At 41.7% G+C, this 22,228-nt stretch overlaps 1 protein-coding gene across 1 annotated transcript in view; it reads left to right on the top strand.

Annotated features, from left to right (window-relative positions):
* Window positions 1–18,010, top strand: part of DDX56 (DEAD-box helicase 56) — a 20,817-nt gene extending 2,807 nt beyond the window's left edge. Inside the window, exons 2-14 of the mRNA XM_085850538.1 lie at window positions 259–420; window positions 902–1,056; window positions 1,314–1,484; window positions 3,158–3,248; window positions 7,092–7,333; window positions 9,132–9,287; window positions 10,824–10,937; window positions 12,494–12,588; window positions 12,716–12,792; window positions 14,778–14,867; window positions 15,131–15,236; window positions 15,861–15,952; window positions 17,718–18,010. Coding sequence (XP_085706664.1) covers window positions 259–420; window positions 902–1,056; window positions 1,314–1,484; window positions 3,158–3,248; window positions 7,092–7,333; window positions 9,132–9,287; window positions 10,824–10,937; window positions 12,494–12,588; window positions 12,716–12,792; window positions 14,778–14,867; window positions 15,131–15,236; window positions 15,861–15,952; window positions 17,718–17,765 — 1,599 coding nt within the window. The 3' untranslated portion in view covers window positions 17,766–18,010. The remainder of the gene's footprint in view (window positions 1–258; window positions 421–901; window positions 1,057–1,313; window positions 1,485–3,157; window positions 3,249–7,091; window positions 7,334–9,131; window positions 9,288–10,823; window positions 10,938–12,493; window positions 12,589–12,715; window positions 12,793–14,777; window positions 14,868–15,130; window positions 15,237–15,860; window positions 15,953–17,717) is intronic.
* The last annotated feature ends 4,218 nt before the right edge of the window (window positions 18,011–22,228 follow it).

Raw genomic sequence — 22,228 nt, 5'->3', positions numbered from 1 at the left:
TCTCCACCCCCCCTTTTCCTCACTCTTCTCTTCCTAGCTTCCCCCTTCTTCACCCACTCCTCACTTCCCTTCCCTCCATCCTCTGCCTCCTCCCTCTCCCTCTCCCTCTCCCTCCCCCTCTTTCTCTTTCTCCATCCCCTCCCCTTCACACCTCCTTCAGCGAAGCGATGGGTTGTGTTTGCTAGTATATACATGTAGGACAATAATGCATTTACAACAGAAATATGTCCATGGCATGCTGGCTCTGTATTCTGGCAGGCAATCGCAAAGCTGGGCTGGGTACGACCCACAGCCATTCAGGAACGGGCTATCCCATTAGGCCTGGAAGGGAAGGATGTGTTGGCCCGAGCGCGGACTGGCTCAGGAAAAACTGCTGCCTATGCTATTCCGATGATACAAAGGATTTTGACAGCAAAAAAGGTACTTGCATGACGTACATCAGTCTTTCAAGTTGTAAGTTCATTCAAGGGGTATATTACTAACTCCCCAGCTTGGTGTTGACTTGGTGGTTAGGGTGGCTGGCTTAGGATCCTAAGGTCCTGAGTTTAAGCCCTGTTGGCTGGTGAATTAACACCAGGTCTTTCCGTGGTCAGCAAAATGAGTACCTGTGCACTGGTGTAGGGGCACTGCATCAGTGGCACAGCTGCGCTTCCAAGAAATTATAGCTGCCATACGCAAGGACAGAACCAACTCTCCTTTTAACCCATCCACCTTGTGTTTTCTTCCGCCTCCTCTCCTCAATTTAGCACACGCTAATCTCTCTTAAGGGGTTCGCGGGTTTAGCCCTGCTCCAAGCATTGGCTTTAGCTCTGCTCCCCCCACCCTCCACCTCCCTCTTAGGAACTGGCTTAAATCTTGCATAGAAGTGTCACACACACTTACTTGTGCAATGTATCCACAGGTGCTGCAGGAGCAGATGGTGAGGGCTCTGATTCTGGTACCAACTAAAGAGTTAGGCCATCAAGTGAAGACCATGGTGAGCCAGCTGGCTGGATGTTGCTCACATGACCTCCGTGTTTCTGATGTCTCCATGCAAATTGATTACAGTGCACAGAAGTAAGTATGAAGGGATTGTTTTTAGGTGTTGCAAATTTATCACTTTGTTAGTTTTGCTTGTTAACTGTTGCCACAACTTTTGCATCTCGTATTTTAAGGTAGATAATGCTGTAAAGAGTGGTCACAAGGTTAATTTAATATTACCTAATTGCCAAGAGTTAAAAGGTTAGTGCAGTCCATTTATAATCTTTAATGGATTTTGTGATCCCACTCCTCCCCTCCTCCCATTGCCTGTCTTATTTTCCTTTCCCATGCAGGCCCTTTCTCATGGAGAAACCAGATGTGTTAGTAGGCACACCAAGCAGGGTGCTGGGTCACCTCAGCAGGCGGAATGTTGAGCTGCGGGACTCACTGGAAGTTCTCGTGGTTGATGAGGCAGACCTTTTGCTGTCGTTCGGTTTTGAGAGTGACCTTCACACACTGCTTGGGTACATACAGCTGTTGTTTATTCTGGGCAAGATATTTGAGTATCTTGAATTATGTCGGCTTTAATGTTGGAATATTTTTATAACGATTGGTATTCGTAAATCCTTGTATGGTATGTTGGCCCGTCCCTTCACACACCAGGAGATGGGGTTCTGTGTCTGTCTGTTTGTCCCATAACTTTTTTTGTGTGTGTGTACATAGTTGAGGCTCATGGAAGAGCTAGTCCTAGTACACTGAACGATTCAGGATACAACAGGACAAAAGGACCAGTGGAGAGGGGAGGGAGACACCAACAGCAGAGTAGAAGGCCAAGATAGAGACAGACTTGGATAAGCAATGGGTATTGGGTGTGGTGAGGAATGCGGGCAGGAGAGGATGCAAGGAGTGGACAAGGTGGATATTGAATGAAACACTCAGTGGAGAAAACTGGAAATTTGGAAGGAGGAGGGATTGGCGTGGAGTTAACAAGGGTAGAAAATATCAAGTTTTTCAATTGGTGGTGATCTGAGATTGTGCTGAACAGCTGTCTTGAAGACCTGGAGGGAAGAATCAGATTGAAGAGAATGTGAAAGTTGGTTCCACAGGCCAGAAAAAAAAACAGAGGAACAAATGAGTGGAGGTGAGCAGTGTTTCTGGATTTTGTGAGTTTCACCAGAAGGGGGTTGATGGTGGACCGTGTGTGCCCTGCAGAAACCTGGGGGTGGGGAGGGGGGAAACAAAGCACAGACTTGACAGAGAGCCACCAGGTTTTAGAGGGGGTGGACAAGTTTGACAGTTCATTCTTGAGGTTGGACAGATGATGTTTTCTGGCTCTCCTGAGAGTGGCCACACACTTGTTGCAGACATTTTGGAATGCACTGAGGTTGCTTTTGGTCGGCTTTGCCTTCCAGGAAGAAAAGGGAAGTTGTTTCATAGCAACTGCCTCACCACAGGATTCAGTGTACCGTGGGTGAGAAGAAGGGTAGGTTCATAGAGCATACGATGGGATGAATCATAGAGAGACAGAGAGAGACAGAGAAAGAGAGAGAGAGAGAGAGAGAGAGAGAGAGAGAGAGAGAGAGAGAGAGAGAGAGAGAGAGAGAGAGAGAGAGAGAGAGAGAGAGAGAGAGAGAGAGAGAGAGAGAGAGAGAGAGAGAGAGAGGTGGAGAGAGAGAGAGAGAGAGGTGGAGAGAGAGAGAGAGAGGTGGAGAGAGAGAGAGAGAGAGGTGGAGGAGGAGGAGGAGGAGGAGGAGGAGGAGGAGGAGGAAGAAGAAAAAAAAAATAAAAAACACAACACAACAGAGAAAGAGAGAGAGTTTCTGTGGAAGAATTCCAAGGCTGAGTTAACATCAGGAGCTCAGATTTTCACCACATGTGCGGAAAAAAAAATCCCGAACCAGAAGCTACCACTTCAGCTTTTGACATCAAATTTTCAACAAACCTTTATTATGAGAATATGGAGAAGTCTGATTAAGTTTTACTTTTTTCTTTTTTTTTGGCTGTTATTCCTCAAGTTTAGCTTGAGTACAAAGCAGATGTGGATGGAGTTCGAATTTTGGAATGTTTTCAAGTTTGTGAATGTTTTAATATGTGTTGTCTTTACCCCCCCCCCCCTCCTCCTCCTTCCCAACCACTGCCTTTCTTCACTTTATCACCATTCACACTAATTACCTTTCTCCATATTGTCTTATTCCAGGCACCTTCCCAAAATCTATCAGTCTTTCCTCATGTCTGCGACATTTAATGAGGATGTGGAGGCTCTCAAAAGACTCATACTGCACAACCCTGTGAGCAATGGCATTTTTTTATTCTCTTTTTTTTTTCTCTCCATCGGACAAAAAAAAAATATTTCCACTCACTCATTCTTTAATTCTTTAATTTTATTGTATTTTTGTTGATTGATTTCTTGCTTATTTAATTTTAATTTTCCTCATAATGGTTGAGAGTTAGCTCACTTAAGATGAGGATGTATCTGCTGCCATTAGTTGGTGGACGTTGAAAATCTCACATTGTCTTTCAACAAACTTTTAATTGACTCCTGGAACCAATAAGCATACAATATGATTAAAAAAATAGTTTTGTATTAGAATCACTTTTGCATTTATTTATTTATTTATTTATTTATTCCACAGCTTAATGTCGGAGGCATTCGATTTTCGGGTTGTCCGTTTGACTGTGCCTGCATCTGTTATTGGTTGTTTGTCACTACAATAACTTGTGACCCACTGAAAGGATTTCAACCAAACGTTCCACAAGTACAGATTGTAATAGAACTCAACTGATTACATTTTGGGTTCAAAGGTCAAAGGACATCTAACATTTAATTGAAAATAGTTTTGTTTTGCCACATTAACTTATGAACCATTGTAGGTATTTCAACCAAACATGGTGCAAGTGTGTACTGCAATACAAAGATTAACTCGTTCAACTGGTCAAATGTCATATGCCCTTAGACTTTGGAGAATCATCATGTCACCCACAACTCAAGTTAGAAACGTCAGATGTTATCTCTCTTCTATTTCTCTCTCATCCTCTCATGTGACTTCTAATTGAGATCAAACATTACAATGGTTCACCTCTAACATGGGCTGACGCATATCCATTAATGTTTTCACGTTAAATTCTATTTTCTAGTTTGTTTCTGCTGCAACTTTATTAATTTCTTGTAGTGTCGCAGTCACTTATTCATCTATTCTGTCTCATTTCACAAGCTTGTCATTTTGTAAAGTATCGTTTTGAAGAGGAGAGAAAACCAACGTGTTCTAAAACTCCGTCCATTGTTGCAATTCAACATGAGTATTCTATTAATCCATGATAAGTCTTCCTCTTCTTAACGATGGATTTTACCTTACTCAAAGGAATAATGAGTGACTTTAAATCTTCTTATAACCCTCTCCTGAGCGTGCTTCTCCACCACTGTGTCTGACCTCTTTGAGAGCTTCTTGGTCTTTATGTTTGCCTTGTCAGTTGACCAAGTGAGTTGCACCTTAAAACTCCTTTTGATAAGTGGGGGAGATTTTTTTTTTATCTTAAACCACTCATTACATACAGATGAAACCTATTATACTTATTTTGTAACATTTCAAACAAATAATTTACCAGGCCGGATCGCTGGGCGGTTTTCCTTAGAGGCGAACACGTGTCCTCAGAGATTATGGCGTGCAGGAGGAAGGGCGGCACGGACAGAATCACAGCACAAGGGGTTTCAACTCCAACCCACGACAAATAGACAACACAAGCAACTTAAAATGAACACAGGGATTTAATGAAAATAAGTCAAATATTTACAACAGTAATAATTCAAAGTGTAATAATATAACGTGAGATATATTAAAGCCGAAAGTTGAGGCGCCTCTACACACGGACTTTACAGACGAGGGGAAAACGAAATAAAAGAAAATCTTCCCTTTATTCTGGCACTTAGCTTTGTCCAGAGATGGTCCTTATTGAACTTTGGGGTGAGCCATGTCGTCCTGCGTTGGAAGATGCACCCAAAATGGCGCTGAGCCGCTCTCTGGGTGGGAAACGTACATGAGGTAATTTGTGAGGCAGAATTCAATACTGGGGCTCACCAACCGGCGTGCGGCTTCTTCTCATGAACGAATATGCCGAATTTTCCTCTCTTGCAACAGCCTCGCTCACAATGATCATCCCCCTTTTCTCGACCACATGACGAGACGATCTCTGAGGCCCCGTCATAAGGCCACAAGGCACGCTCTTCTTCCCTCCTCAGAAATGTTCACACTTCATGGCTCAGCCGAACAGGAATGGCTAGCTCCGTCATGCGGGCAATTTCACAGCACTACACGAGAATTGTGTTGCTGTCTTTCGTCATTTCCAGACTTAGCCAGCCAGCGAGGCCCCTTTACTTGATCGTCTACTCCCACAACTGTCCGCTCTTTGATCATGCCCCCACCCCCCTTTCACATCACCCTGACCAATCATAAGTCTTGGGGGCATCACTTGCTGGTACGAAGCCGGGAAGGTGGAGCTTCTTGCCTGCTTGGATGTGTGGTTGTGTTGGTGGTGGTGTTGTTATAAGAACCTAATTTTATTGCTGGCTTGTAAATGCAAAAACGTAAGAAAATTTTGCAGTGGGTAATTACATACTGGGGGAGATTGGCCTTAATCCCTATCGAATAAACACAGCACCACCCCCGTGTGGTGACACGTAAACAACCTTAAGCTCAAAGGTTCCCTACTTAATTTACATTGAGATGTCTCCTACTCGTCCACAGACCAAGCAACTCCATACAATCCTAACTTTGCTATGAAATTCCTCCATCTACCCCCACAACTGTAACAATACTTATGTAACTGAGAATAATCTGACTTTATCTGTTAATCTAACTGATTCACATTTTATCTGCATTTTTTTAGCTTTATCATTTTGGAGTAGTTTGTGAAGGCTATATATTCAGTTTGATTTTCATAAATATATGTGGAAAAATTACGGGCCCAGACCGGGAATCGAACCCAGGTCTGCTAGCAAAAACTGTACCAGTGCTCTGCCATCTGGGTGACCCACCAGCTGAGCAACGAAATTCTTCCACATATACAAGTGCCACTCTCTTTTCCCCACTGCTTCCAACCATAGGAGTAGCTTGGGCCTGCTCTCGAGAGGGTCTTCTCCCCATTGCGGGGGGGGGGGGAGCACATCCATGCCCGCTATTTAACACCACAGAGGGTGAAGTTATATAATTAGAAATGAACAGTATAAAACCAACATCATAAATATATTGCTCAGCCGGTGGGTCGTCGAGATAGCTCAGATGGCAGAGCACTGGTACGGTTTGCCAAAGGACCTGGGTTCAATACCCGGTCTGGGCACGTAATTTTTCCACATATATATTTATGATGTTGGTTCTTTCCTGGTCATTTCTAATTAAGTTTGATTTGAAAGCATCGTGAAATAAGCTCAAGTGGCATCAAAATGTGAAATCTTTGGAGGGGGTGAATACTTTTGCAGGCCACTGGATGTGGCAAGGAAGTCTGTAATGCCACAGCTGGAGAGCTTTGTGGGCAGAGGGGGATTGTTAGACTGCCGAAGACCCAAGTTACATCCATACGTAGACACAGCGTGACGTTTTGTTCGAGTTGCACAGCCTACATTCATACCGATGGAAGTGGATGCACAGTGACATTTTGAAATCGCACAGCTGTTTTGAGGTTTTGTTTTTTTTTTGTCTATGGTTGTTACATATCTACTTTTAATAAAAATTATGAGTGTAATTGGAAACTAGGAACTCTTCTCTCCCCTCCGCCCCCTTTCTCTTCAGTGCCTCAATACAGCATCTTGCACAATAAATATTCAAGTACAGTAATTTAAACCTCACCATCATCATCATTGTACCATACACTTGCCAACTTTGGGGCTTCTGAAAAACAGTTTGTTGGTAAGGGTTATTGTAAAGTTTAGAAATAGAGAGAGGGGATGCACTATGACAATTTCATGAGGTTTGAATAAAGTTTGATCAAGAGTTAACATTTTATTTATAGTTGTTCCATCAGATGATGTAGTTAACTTTTTGACCTCTCAGTCGATGTAGAATTGGCCAAGACCCATTTATCAGGTCTTGGTAATTGTGACAGTTTTTTTTTTTTATCCCTGGCTTTATCTTTTCCTCCAGGTTGTGCTGAAGCTGGAAGAGTCTCACCTACCACCTTGTAGTCAGCTGCTGCAGTACCATATGAAGTGTGAGGAAGAGGAGCGTTTCTTGCTAATTATTGCTCTCATCAAACTCGGTCTCGTCCGTGGTAAAACGCTGCTCTTTGTCAACACGGTGGAACGTGCCTATCGCCTGCGGCTTTTCCTTGAGCAGTTTTTGGTTCGTTGTTGTGTGCTTAATGGCGAGCTTCCCATTCATTCACGGTGCGTACCCATCTCTTATGCCCTGCCATCTCCTGATTTTCTCTCAAATGGTGTTGTTGATATAATCGTTTTGCTTGCGTGTTTTGTCTGTAAACGACACACCAATATTGTGTTGAGTTGCTACGGAATTGTCCGTTAATGTGTTCGTTCAGAATCTGTTGAACAATCTCTAAAACTTCAGTTTTTAGGTTATATGGCTTGGAATACACAGGTTTGTGGGAATGATGACCTTGCTATTGATCATATATGGTCAATTCTGACTCAATCAAATGTAGCCCTTTCTTATGGTCATTATAAAGGGTATATGTAATGAGAATTGCATTTAATGCATTTTCCAGTTTGTATTTGACAAACAAAAGTGAAATAATAAAAAAAAACATCCATGTCATCATTTGTTTTTTCGAAATAAGGAGTTATTGCCCTCCTTGTGGTGAGCCTTTCCTGGCGGGGTTTCGGGACATGTTGCACATTGAAAAGCTATAGAATTATTGGTCTCATGATGGTTATCTTTTGCCTGCGGGCCGACGGCAGCAGTCTGAGCCCACATCCCAATGTACACTTTATGGCAGCCTTTGGTGGCCTCAAAATTGCCTTCAAAGCTGACGTGTCCCAGATGATGAAGTACCTACACCCAAAATTTAGGGCCTCTAGGCGCTACGGCTTGGCTGTGAAAGAGTAACGTACAAACACACAACCAATTTCAATTGTGTATAAGATTGCTCAGGCTGTGTACCCTTTCTTTACATTCACCAAGTCAATAATCACATTGTTCAGTTTGAAATAATCACTGTTTTTGAATGTTTAATTATCCTGTTGAACATTTCCCAATGCCATCACACTTCGTTTTTAAAAAATTATTATATGATGCAACCTGAAAGGCCTGCCCTGAGTACAGTCAACTCAACGCTGCCTTTCATTGGCTCAAAGTCCTCTTCTTTGCTCACTTTGAAGTTTGCATCTGTGAGATATTGTCAGCTTCATAGTATAGGGTGGCCAAAGATAAAGAGACCCTGTGTGATTCATGGCATTGTGATTCATTTTCATATTCCAGCAGTAAATAACAAGTTTAAACCACATGAATGTTGTGTTAATGGGTTATTGATAGTGAAGCACACTCTTCTACTTTTCATTGTTTGGCATGGTTAGAGTTCCACTCAGTATTTGAGTATATTTAAGGTACCTGTATTGTACATTTTATTCTTCATTATAACGTGTGTTCAAGGAAACCCAAATGGGGCCTCTCTATCTTGGGCCACCCTGTATAAGCAAGATCTGTGGCCGTGTTCATTTGCCTTTGCCTTAAATACATTACGTGACAGAGAATAGTCAGCAAGTTTGTTAATTGTCATACTTCACTTCTGGGGTAATACATGATATATCAAATGCCGTGTTGTGTGTTCCCATCTAAGCAAATAGCTCATGGTGCTGGGATCCCAGTATTGAATCCCATCTGCTGCGTTGATTTGGTCATCTTTTCCTGAAATCTGTATAAATTGACACCAATATCTTATGCCGTCCTTGCTCGGTCAGTAGTAAGTGTAAGGAGCTCCTCCGTGAACTTGAAGTGACCTTCAGCCTCACTTTGACTCATTTTGTTTTCTGCACAGTCTTTGCTGCTGGCCAAAATGAATTTTGTGCAAACATGTCTGAATATTAGAATTGTACTTTGCTATCCATAGCCTCCAATCTTTGACTTCCTCAAGTGACCTACACCGATGGAGCATGTGAATATTGGATGTAAAAAACCATGGCATTGAAACCTGCTGCACAGGCTGATAACTTCATACAATCTCTGCAGGTGTCACATCATTGAGCAATTCAACCAAGGATTGTACAACTTCATTGTGGCTACAGACGAGAGTTCATTGCTACAGTCTGCGAATCAGAGCCAAAGCCAAGGTGCAGCGGTATCCAAAAAGAAAAAGAAGAAGAACGCGAAGAAAGTGACAAAGGCGTAAGGAGACGTTTCGTTTTGCATGTTCTTCTCCATTAACTCCCTATTCCATTGCTGTCCCTTTTTGTGCTTTGCTTTCCTGTTATGCTGACTGTTTAATTTTTTTCATCATGGGTCTTTTTTTTTACCATTTCATTTGTTTACTTTTTCTCTGTATACGTTGGTTAATATTATCTGATATTATCTTTCACCTGTTAAAAAGACATGTCCCTATAACGACTTTTTGGATTATGACCTCATCAACTGCTAAAACTAATGGGGTTAAGCAATAAGCTTGAAATGTTGTGGTTCTTGTCACTTACCGATCAATGATGTGCGGCAATCTTCTGATAAGTTAGCAGGTTTTCAGCCTGAAATGCATGTGTTAGTCGGAGGCAGTGCTGATGTCTTTTGATTTCATTTTAATTGGTACACGTCTGGAGACGGCGATGGTTCACGAGCAATATACACGGTTCGCCTTTTTTTATTTTTTGACCTTTGAGGGGACGCCACGGGCAAACTGGCGGGAATCGGGAAAAACGTAAATGGTTGTAGTACTCGAAGTTGTTGTACTCGAAGAGCACTACTTGCGTACCAACTTTCATTCAAAACTGTTGAAAACCCGAGGAGCTCGATGCCCAATTTATTGATTTTTTTTTGACATTTTCTAAGTTCGTAACCTTGTGACCTTGACCTTGGGACGAAAATGAAAAATTGAGCTCCGTGGGGCTATGCAGGTGCCATCGGGCTAACCAAATACCGAAACCCCTGCCAGATTCGACAAACCCTCTCGGAGAAGATGTAACTTGAAACCGGCTACCCCCTAAAAACACGTTTTTTGGGCGTGGCTCCGCCCATAATGGGAGCAGCACGCCCATTCTCCGGAAAACATAACTATATCATGATACAAACCTCGCACCCTAATTTTATCAAGATCGGATCAAAACCCACGGAGTTATGCTCGGAACAGACAGACAGACACACACCCATAACGAATATAGTGGTCACTTACTGACTCATGAACCAAAAATGGGTTGTTGTTTTTTCACTCAACCAACAACTCTCTGGTGTAAAACTTATAAATAAATGTTTAATTTTTCTATTCCTCCATTCGCTCTGAAGAACTGTTATAAGGGCTCCTTTAAATCGGATTTAAATTTCTAATACAGATCATAACCGGTTGTTCTTGATATTGTCCACATTTAATTTTCAACAATGATCCACTATTTTGGCTATTGTATTCCGAACATTGGATCTTTCAACATGTCACAAAGTTTCAAAATCCACAGGCAAATTTTTGTTTTTTTTAAATTATTTTAGTTAGTTAGTGGATTCACAAACTAATATCAGGCCTTTGTACAGGTACCTTGATTATTAGAATGTACATGGCTAAAAATGACAAGATGACCTCGTTCGCAACTTCGCGTCGTCGTGTTGTCTTTTGGACTGCCGTTCCACTTTGCAGGCTTGAGCACCAACTGGGCTTTTCAAGAAGAGCTTCCTTCCTACCCAGTACTAAGTGATTTTAGCTGTCATGCATCTTGTGTGGTTTGACAGAGCCAAAGACAAAGAATATGGTGTATCACGGGGTATCGACTTTCAGAACGTGTCCAACGTCATCAACTTTGACTTCCCCCCGACAGTGGATGCATACATTCACCGTGTGGGCAGGTGAATTATAAAGGATCCTCTCTTCATTGCATATGTAAAGACGGCAGTAACATTTTAAATAGCATCATTGATTTTTGTTCCCATTATTACGCTGGTTTGTTCTTGTATGAATTCATGTTTTTGGCTATTCCAAAGTGTGCTGAAAATAAAAGGTTCCACATTTTTGAATTACAAGCAGAGTACCCGCCCTATGGGCGATGTTTTTCCAAGCATGCAACACTTTATTCTGATGCATACCTTTATTTGGGTGGTGTATAGGCAACTGACGGCTCTCTCTCTCTACGCAAAAAAAAAAATCCCCGGGTTATGTGCAAGAAGCAAAAACAAACCGACTGATTATTATTCAAAACACCTCACAAGCCCTGGAAAAAGTGGGGACAGGAATACTGCACTGTAAATGGTAGAGACTTGTAATTCCCTCCCCCACCTGGAGGCGGCGCTACATGATACACATTCACAAAGATAATTTACGTCCTCCCCCTCACACCCCTCCCCCCACCCCAGACCACCGGCAAAGATAAAAACACCCCTATACATAAATTGGGGTCATGCTGATCCTCTGTAGCAAGTCTGGATGTAATTGACCCAGAACTGTAGGAGGAGTAGCGCAACAAACGCACACAAAGACCGGTCTGTGAATTCTAGTGAGGACGTATCAACAAAATGGCCGACATGGTTTTTGATTTTATGTGCTGCAGGACCGTTTAATATATTGTCACACCCACCAAGGCCCATGCTGTCATCAGGCATACCGTGAGAGAGATTATGGGCTGGGGGTGATATCCATATATAAAATTGTATATGTTGTATTTTATTGTGTCCAATTGGCAGTGAGCTCGCTTTGGACAGAGTCAACAGCTGCACACTTATTGTATAACAAAGAAATGTTTATTTTTATAAATATAACTGAACACATTCAACTAACTAACTCCACCAGTCCAGGCAGAGTAACGGGGTGGGGGGAGGGGGGGGAGAATGTGGTGGTAAAGGACGAGGCGAGAACCACACCAGAGGCAGTGAACAGACTGACAACCCTCCCCCCCCCCTGCATCCATGTAGCGCCATATCAAGGTGCATGCCAACTGCTGCATGCAAGTTCTTGAGTTCTTTCACTATTTATAGTAATCTTACTTGAATTAGCCATGCATGCCCAAGCTGCACATTTCAGTAAAATTGGTGGCCTGTTGGTGCGGACACCAGACTGGCATCCAGCAGGTTGTGGCTTCAAATCCAGCTGAAGGTTGCAGTTTTAAAATTTTGGATTCTAAGCTTCAGGATGTCACGTTACTTTCAGGAGAACTGCCACACTATTGAATTGTCAGCCCAAACTCAGCTGGCTCATTAACGACCCTTGTGGCGGGTTAATTTGCCTACTCTGCCTCGTCTGGTCTACATATGACGCTCATCCACTCATTGTTTTATTCCATTCCCTTGCTTCCCACAAAAGGTCATTCTGAATGATTATGGATCTGACTCTACTGTACTTGCAACATAAAAAAACATGCTGATCGATGCGTTGAGGGTGAAAGAGTAATTGTATGCTTGTCTGTTAACAGGACGGCACGAGCTCACCAGCAAGGCACAGCCCTGACTTTTGTGAGTCATTGTGAGGTGCACTTGCTGGAGGAGGTGGAGCAGATCTTGAGTGGAGGTGTTTCTTTGTATTATGTAAACTCTGAATAAGCTTTGATAAATATTATCAGAGAAAGTTGTTCAACTTTAGAAAAAATTTATAATCTCTAAACACACCATTTTATTTATTTATTTTATTTTCCCAGGTGACGATGGAAAGTCTGTCCTAAAGCCTTATCAGTTTGACATGAAAGAAATTGAGGGATTCCGTTATCGATGCAAGGTATGTGTTTCGGCTTGCATTGGCTTGAAAATTTCTATAATACGAGACGGAACTGAATGTGTTCTATTACAGGGTGCAACAAATCCGAGTGAATTTCTCGTCGCTCTTGTGCCCTTCGAGGTTATTGGAACCAGCTGGTCTGGTAATGTTAAAGAAAAAGTGCAAGTGTGCAAAGTCCTTCACTGTAGTGAAGGGAATCCAAATGCCAAACTGCCATTGCTGCATTGAGTCTGACCAACAGGACATACCTGCCGCATGGAGATCTGTCTATCGCCCACACGACAGTTTCATGGAGTAGCTGGGATAATTTTGTCTGTAAATTGTGTCTGTTATGTCGACCTACTATAATCTGGAAACGTGTTTATTTATTTATTTGCCTTTAAATGACACGGGGACTGATAAATGTGTAGGTGGACTTTTATTGCATTAAAAAAAAATCGCACCTGTGTCTGAAGGAAGTGGTTCAGTTTGGCATTTTTAATATGAAATAGGCAAAGCCTATATCCGAACTAAATCTGTTTTTGAACCCTTTTAAATGATCCTTTATAATTGCCCTTTAGAACACTTTAGAATTAAACCTTTCTAACCCCCAATGGTTATTAGAAATGTGGTTATTCTTCATTTATGGATAGAAGGAAGGAAGGATATGGACAAGAACAAGCTGATTAGATTTTGTTTGAAGCCCGGATGCAGATACGGTCTTGTCGGTGGGCTACAAAACGTAAAATGTTCAGCTTGGTGGAGGTATGTGCTCTTCTTGCCGTTCTAGTTCATTGCTGGAATTTTATGCAATATCCTGAGCAAGTTTTACAGGAAGTGACATCAATGCTGGCGAAGCATTCTTGGTTCAACCAAGATGGTGGCCAACAGTAACATATGCTGTGAAAGAGAGGGTTATCTTTAAGTTCCTTTTGAGTTTTGAAGGAGGATATCAAATCGGCTGAAATCCACGGGAGACCGCACAATTTGGTGATGCAGAATCTTTCATGCCAGTGTGTTTAAATAGTGCAACAAGTTCAAAATGTCTGTTAATTGGTAGTTGATCTTGAGCATTCTCACATGCAATAAAATGTTTGTCACTCAAATCAATCATTAAATATCTTGAACAGATGATTTGGGAGAATTGCCACATTGCTAAAAGTGAGATTGCAGAAAAAATTGGATGTCAGTTTTGGAAACGGTCATTCATTCTCACGAGGGATTCAACAAAGTTACAGTGGTGTAAGGTGGTTACCAAAGGATTACTGCTCTCTCAAACATCAAAGGACCCTTGTACTCGAGGGGAGGTGAGTTGGGAAGTTCTAGATTATCACCCCACACAGCCCAGATTTCTCACCTTGTGAACTTGCACACCATTCGTCAGAGCAAAAGGGCATTGACCCCTTTATCTCCATCAGAACTTTTGCTCCAACAAGGGTTAACGCTCGAAATGACAGCTTCACCTTTCTTCCTGTGGTGTTTGCATACCTCAATCAACATGCTGTTGATTTCATCCTTTGTTCTACCTGTCTACCGACGCAGATTGACACGAGTCGTCATAGATTCTACTGCTGTGTATGAAAGACGAATCTTCCATTCCACTTTTTTTGTACTGTAATTTATCTGATTAAAAGATGCTCAAGATACTTAAATTTAAAGTGCGATTGTTGAAAAATATATTTAAAAAATAAATAAAACATAGCCAATACTGTTGAATGCTAATGTGACATTTTACAGCCAATTGTGAATCCACAGGGCAGAAGGAAATTTGACCCTGGGGAAAATATTTGTTGCTGATCGGTGCTTTAATTTTCTCCCACTGTTCAGACATTTCCTCCTGATGTGTTTGTGTTTCCTGAAATGCTTCCATAAATGTTGGTCAAAGAATCAGTCCTTGATTCGTTGGCTTTTGTGTCCCTGGACAGTTTGGAAATATCTGCTACCCTGACCCTTTCAACAACTACCACCCTGACCCTTTTAACAGCTACCACCCCATCACCTTTCAGGATGCCACGCGGGCTGTCACCAAGCAGGCAATCAAAGAAGCTCGTCTGAAGGAGATTAGGCAGGAGCTGATTAATTCCAAACAACTTAAGGTACAAAGTGTCCCTTTCTGACTGGCTGCTCTTTGGTTGAATTGTGACAATCCTGTGAAGCCTGAGTATGAATGTGGACAATGAATTAGCATCAGATAAGTTTTATCTGAGTTCTAGCTCGGTTGGAGGGAGTTGGACAACAAGAAAAATAATCTTTCTTTGAATTTCTTTGACCAATCTTCCATCGCGACTTCATATCCCTTTGTTTCAAAACAATGCCTGTCCCATTGTAACCAGCCACTCTGACATTCTTTGCATTATAGACTTACTTTGAGGACAACCCTAAGGACCTGCACATTCTGCGGCACGACAAGTCCCTGCACCCGTCTACCATCAAGCCCCACATGAAGAATGTCCCCGAATACCTGGGTCAGAATTCAAATTGCACCTCCTCCATCTTCCATCATAGTTTGGGTTTTCCTTTCTTTTCAACATTTTATTGTTGCTACTCTTCGAAGATTGTAGCACATCTTGTTGACTAATCTACATTACATTTCTTATTGGGCTCATTTCAATTTGATGTCGATTAAATATTGGGATGAAAACTTTGTCAAGTAACGCGTAGTTGAAATAAGTGAATTGTGGGTAACTTTTGTTTCCTTATGTATGGGTATCGGTGTTGACAAATGCCATTTAGTGATCATTCTAAGTTACCCTGAGGAAGAAGGCAGTTGGCCTTCTCTTTAAACCACCACAATCCTGTGAGGATGGTTTGCCTGTGATGGTTCTAAAGGTTTTAACCGGTAAAAGTCTTGATGGGCACTGAAAAAAAATTCTCAAATGTTTGTAACATTGAATCCAAGGCTAATTGTCCACACACAACTATGGTTTAACTATTTTTTGGAAGAAACCATGAACCGCAGTCATTTTCTTTGTTTGACCAGTTTGCTGAGCTTGAAAGATGACTTGGTAAAACCATGCACATACATGTTGTGTAAAATGTACCACCATTCTGATTCTCACAATCACCTGTCCTTTCCCTGGTATGTACAGTTCCCAGTACCTTGCAAGGTGTGATCCAGCCTCTGGTGGGAAAACGAAAACTGCAGCCTAAAGGCAACATTGCTGCCAAGAAGTCATTTAAGGTAAGATAGGCCAAAAATGTCTATCATCTTTACCTCTGCCACGGAAGCTGGACAGAGGTTATCCCCCAACCTGCCCCCCCCCCAATCTGTGTCTGTCTCTGTCTGTGTCTGTGAACAGGATATCTCAAAAAGTTGTGGACGGGTTTGGACGAAATTTGGTGGACAGGTTGGGTGTGTGACAAGGACGAAGTGAATCGATTTTGGTGAAGATCTGGATCCGGATACTCCAATTTTTTTTTAATGTGATTCTTCACCATTGAGTGACAGGGCTAAAAACTATATATATATATATATATATATATATATATATAATATATATATATATATATATATATATATATATATATATATATATATATATATATAATATATATATATATATATATCCATCCATTGGGATCATACTCTGTGCAGAGCGTTGGTGCTGCCTCAGCAGTCTCCTTGACTATTGGGTACAATCCTGGATGGGTCGCCAATCCGACACAGTATACCAGCAAGCTGGCACTCATTTTGCCAACCTCGGAAGGATGACAGGCCGAGTTAACCCCTCCTGGTATAAATTCAACAGCCAAGTGGGATTAGAGCTCAGGACCCTAGGATCCCAAGCCCACCACCCTAACCATTAAGCCAACACCAAGCACATATATATATATATATATATATATATATATATATATATATATATATATATATATATATATATATATATATATATATATATAAAAAATGATATCTCAAAAAGTTGTGGACGGATTCAGACGAACTTGGTGGACAGGTTGGGTGTGTGACGAGGACAAATTGGTTTGATTTTGGTGAGCATCTGGATCCGAGTAAGACAATTTATTTTTATTATTACAAATGATCCTTTACCATTGAGAAATGGTGCTCAAAACTATATGTAGCACAACATTTCAAAAAGTTGTGAATGGATTATGAAAAAAAACTTATTGGATGAGTTCACTAGATGACAAGAACAAGCCAATTACATTTTGTTGCAGATTAGTACATCTAGCCGATTAGTGGGATACAAACCGTAAATTGTTCAGCCTTGCGGAGCTATGTGCTCTACTGAGTGCCATTCTAGTTTATCATGGATTTTACAAGTTCCTTTTGAGCTGGCTGTTAGCCTAGAGGTATGCGCACTCGCCTCTCGGCTATTTAGCCTGGGTTTGAATCTCAACCCGGCTGCAAACTATCATCAAGGTGTTTCACATGTATGGTGATTCCTCAATGTGTGCGCCTTCCCTCGGATGGGCGTTAAACTGGATGTACTGTCTTCTAGCATTAGTTGATGGTTGTTAAAGATCCCACAATGTCCTCCACGAAGTCGGTGAGCTTTGAGCTATTGCCGGCACATTGAACAAATTATTGCTCAAACCTATAGGGGGCACTGCATCAGCCACATCAGCAAATGATGCTACCAGCAGCCTGGTGCTGCATTTTTAGAAAGAAGAATCGATTATTTTTGTTATTTTATTACGAATGCTGAATACAACAATACCATTGCTGCATTGATTCTGACCAACAGGACATACCTGCTGTATGGACATCTGTCTATCGCCCACATGACAGTTTCGTGTGGGCGATATGATTATCTCAAAAAGTTGTGGACATCATCCCAACTGACTTAATCTATACCGTAACAGTTCATTTTTCCATTGAGACACCAATCTTTGAAGGTCGACAGTAATGGTCGGTGACTCTGGAAACCACAAATTTAAGTTCCCACTCATTGTTCTCTGTGGGCTTTGCTTTCTCTCAACAGAAGCAGCGACAAGACCCACTGAAGAACTTCAAATACACAGGAAAATAAACTTCCAAGTAGCAAGTACTCGATAAGAACAAGATGTGCAGTTGTGCTGCACAGGTTTGAAATTTAGTTTTGCAGCACACTCGTCCACCCTCCTCTGCTCAGCAACCCTTGGAGTTGTTTTTTTGTTCTTTCCCCCCCCCCCTCATTGATGACCATCCATATGGGGAGAACATTGCTGCAAAACTACTTTTTGAAATCCCAGCTTGGACTTTTATTTTTCAAACATGGTGACGTCAGCGATTGTATGTATGTATATGTATATATATATATATATATATATATATATATATATATATATATATATATATATATATATATATATATATATATATATATATATATATATATATATATACACAAGTTGGGAATTCCATATGGGGTAAGTGTCACAAATATCATGGTGGGTGTTAAAACTTCTTTGAATGAAATAAAAAACGACATCTCTACCATATGAATAATTTGTTTCATCAAATTGCACTTCCCCCCTCTGTTTTTGTTTTTTTTTGATGTGTGTGAAACAATCAAAAACCCACAATGGATTTAACACCAAACAGTAAGGCTGAGCCAGTCAGATGTGACATTTGTTCAGCATTACTGGCCTTGAGATTTGCTCCTTGAGTAAGCGAGCAGAACGGGGGATCGCTGAGGTTAAGCTCTCATCATTGTACCCACCCCCTAACTACACACATTGTGAGGAGTCCATAGGTATGGAACTTACAGCAGTGGAAAGCAACATTTGGCAAGTCTGCATACAAGCACAAGCTCCTATCTTTTCTCAATTGAAGAATGTTCACACATGATGTCTACATGCGTGCAAAGCTGATTCAGCAAAGCATGATTTGGGGAGAGCTATGCAGGTCAATTATGGTCCATAGTTCATTGGGAAATAATGTACAGATGTGGATCTCAACATGGGAAGCTTTCAATGCACTCGAGATCTCAACCATCAGGATGAAAGGGCATTTTTTGCATTCTGAGGAAAATGTTGGGGTTGGGAAGTGTAAGAGGAAAGTTATGCAGGAGGAAGATGAGAAGAGTGATTTGTTCCAGCCAAAAATTGACCCACCATCCATGGGTGGGGGGATGGGGGAGTGGGATTGTTGGTCATGGTTAAAGATGAAACTTTTTGTTTACAGAATGCAAAGGAGTTTTGGGTAGGTCGTAAAGGGAAATGTGTGGGAATAGTGGCAGGCAGCAAAGGTGGAAGAAAATATTGGCTCTGGGATTTGGGTGGAGGTGGGTGAGAGAAGAACATATTCACAGGGTGTGCCTTTGAGGGTGTCTCTTCTGCCAGGATATTGTTAGTCTGGTTCAGCATGAAACTAAGTGTCCAGCCCAGGCTCATGCCATTTACCTGCAAGGGAAGGAGGATTGGATTAGATGCTTGGTGTGTATCTTTCCATTATGTGCAGGCCTTTATAAGGGTTGTTCGATTAGTAATCATACATCTTTCAGGACCTTCTGCTGTTTTTGTTTTATTATTCTTTAATCTTCGCAGATTTCTCTTTCTGAATGATATGTCCATGATCTCTAAATGTCCTTATTTTGGCCATACAAGCAATTTGCTACTATAGTGGTTTTCTGCTTTTTGTCTCAGTTGGCTTGTTAGCATTTCCACATGAACCCCTGGCTCCCTACGTGGGAAACAGGTTCATATCCCATATACTGTTTGTGTTTTCCATTTGCTACGACTGTCTTGTAATCAAAGTACAATGATTATTGTGTCTTTATTTATACATGTTTACAGCAATCTAAGATTCATGGAAGTTTGTACATGCATCTCATCACATGCAGGACCGATGACTCGACATCGGGGCAATTCTACATTAATTTTAGGGACATTGGTGGAATATTAACGACCGTATGATATATTGGATTTGAGCCTGGGTTCGCTGCATAATGAGACAAGAGTTTCCATCTGAACTTCACATTACTGTAAAAAGTAATTAAAACAACATTGGTCTTATAGGGTTGAATAAGTTGTCTCTCCTCCTTCCCCCCCCCCCCTCTTCACTATTATATCCACTGATACATTTGCTTCACTGCCACATTTAAAACAACTGCCCCCCCCCCCCGCCGCCGAGTTAGCTCACTTTCTTGGTATTGCAGAAGAAATTCTTAAGTCCTCCTGTACATTTGAAACATTTATTTAACAAACAAACGAATACATTTGTGCATATGGAGTAATCCAGAGAGAAGAACACAGTCTTGCTTCAGATCCCTGAGATGCATGGAAATGTTGAGTTCTTTATATAGTGTTCAGTGAGACATAATTCTTTTTTATTTCCAAACTCTGGCTCCACAGTTTATATTCCCAGGTGGAGATCATTTTCAACCTTCGTGCAGCCGCCAACTTGATTTGGTTGAAGGATTGTCACATATATATCAAACCCAGTTGTCTCGATTCTCTCCCGGAACAAAATGATAGAATAATGTCAAAACTGCCACCCTTTGAGTACAATAATGGATTTCTATGGGATGTAGGTTAAAAGTCAGTCCGCTTCTTACGGACTGAGGAAATATACCATCTTGAAGCAATCAGAGCTTAGTGAATACACCTGGACATTTCTTTAGACCAACACTCCAGTTGAGCTGAAGTAATATCAAGCTTGCCAGTGCCTTGTATCTATCATTTCTTTAAAATCCCTTAGCAAGCAAGATATATTTAAATGATAGGCAATTATTTTATACTGAATAATGATAGAAGTTTAAGTTTAAAGGTCAACTTGTATTGAACATCTTTGCAAGACAGGTTGACCATCTTTCAATACAGAGGAAACATATGATTATGTAAATTAAATTTTAAAATAGATTCATGTTTAAGCACAGATCATCATACCATATTTGAGAACATTTTCCATTGCAAATTTATAACAACACATTTATTTTAATATAAAGTTTAATTGACAACATTTTATTATTGTTTTTATCACCCTCAAGCCCATGATGCAAATTTTGGAGATATTGCATCGACAGTATCACAATTTAGGAAAATATGTCTACTTTTCATTTCTTGTTTCCAGGTCAGCAATTATTGTCCGGTCAGATCAGATAAAATCTGCGACTTGCTTGACAGGCTGAATGGCAGAGCTGAGCTGTTCAGGGAGCTGAGGCGTAAAGCTGTACGTGTGCTCAGGGTGGACAAGGAAGCCTATGTGTGAGGAATATGTGAGGGGGTAGAGCATCACCTGTGGTCAAGTGATTCTCCTGCTTACAAGGGAATTTGTGCATTGCGTTCATCCAAGCCCATCCCTCAGTGTACTGCAGTTAGAGCGGATGGTGGTTGGCTCTTGACAGAAGAGTCAAAAGTGAAGGCCCACTGGGCCGGTTACTTTGAGCGGTTGTACCAAGCTGATCCACCAGCTGTCGAGTTGGACATTCGGGATGTTACTGTCCCGATTGCTGAGCCTCCAATCAACTGTGGTCCACCGTCATTCATTTGTGGAAACACAGACTGCGGTGAACCGGTTGAAATGGGGTAAAGCTCCTGGGATCTGTGGCATACATGCTGAACTTCTCAAGGCTGGTGGAAATACTATACTCGTGTCATTGCACGCAGTTCTATGCTCTGCCTGGAACACAGGCATCATCCCAACTGACTGGAAGAGGGGCCTTGTTGTCCCTCTCTGGAAAGGGAAGGGTGATCGCCAGGACTGCCGTAACTACCAAGGGGTGACGCTGCTCTCAATGCCGGGCAAGGTCTTTGCTCGGATAATTCTTGATAGGTTTCACCACCATGTGTTTGAGCACCAGCATCCAGAGCAGTCAGGCTTTACAGTTTACACCAAAGAGGTCAACGATTGACCATATCCTTGCTATTCGGGTCCTCACCGAACACACATGAGAGTTTCAGCAGGGGCTGCTTGCAGCCAATGTGATTTCTGCAAAGTGTTCGATTCAGTGAATCGGGATGCCCTCTGGAACATTCTTGACTTTTGTGGGGTGCCATTAAAACTGATCGATCTGATGTCTGAACTCGACTGGTACTGAGAGTGCTGTGAGATGTGGTGATGCCATGTTTGACTTCTTTCCAGTTGTTGCTGGAGATTATCAGGGGTGTGTACTGACCCCCACACTTCTCAGCACTTGTATAGACTGGATTCTGAAGGCGATGTCGGAGAGATCAAGTTGTGGTGCATCATTTGGGAATGTCAAGATCTCTGATCTTCATTTCGCAGATGATGCAATCATCTTTGCGGAGACTCCAGATGTTCTTTTGGGGGCCCTCAAGGTGCTGAATGAGGAGTCAGAGCCACTGGGATTATGAGTTTCCTGGGTCAAAACTAAGATCTAGGCTTTCAATGACATCTTGTCTGTGCCTGTTTTTGGCGAGGATGTTGAGGTCACGGAGAGATTCACTTACCTTGGCAGTGATATTCATGTCTCTGCTGGCTGTGAGCCAGAGGTAAACAGACGTCTGGGTCGGGCCTGCGGAGTCATCAATTCACTGGATAATGGGGTGT

This window comes from Eptatretus burgeri, chromosome 12 (genome assembly GCF_056783735.1).
Source record: "Eptatretus burgeri isolate ZD-2024b chromosome 12, Ebu_testis_v1, whole genome shotgun sequence".
NCBI classification, from domain to species: Eukaryota; Metazoa; Chordata; class Myxini; order Myxiniformes; family Myxinidae; genus Eptatretus; species Eptatretus burgeri.
Note: the sequence above shows the minus strand (reverse complement) of the source record. Positions and strands in the feature narration are given on the sequence as shown.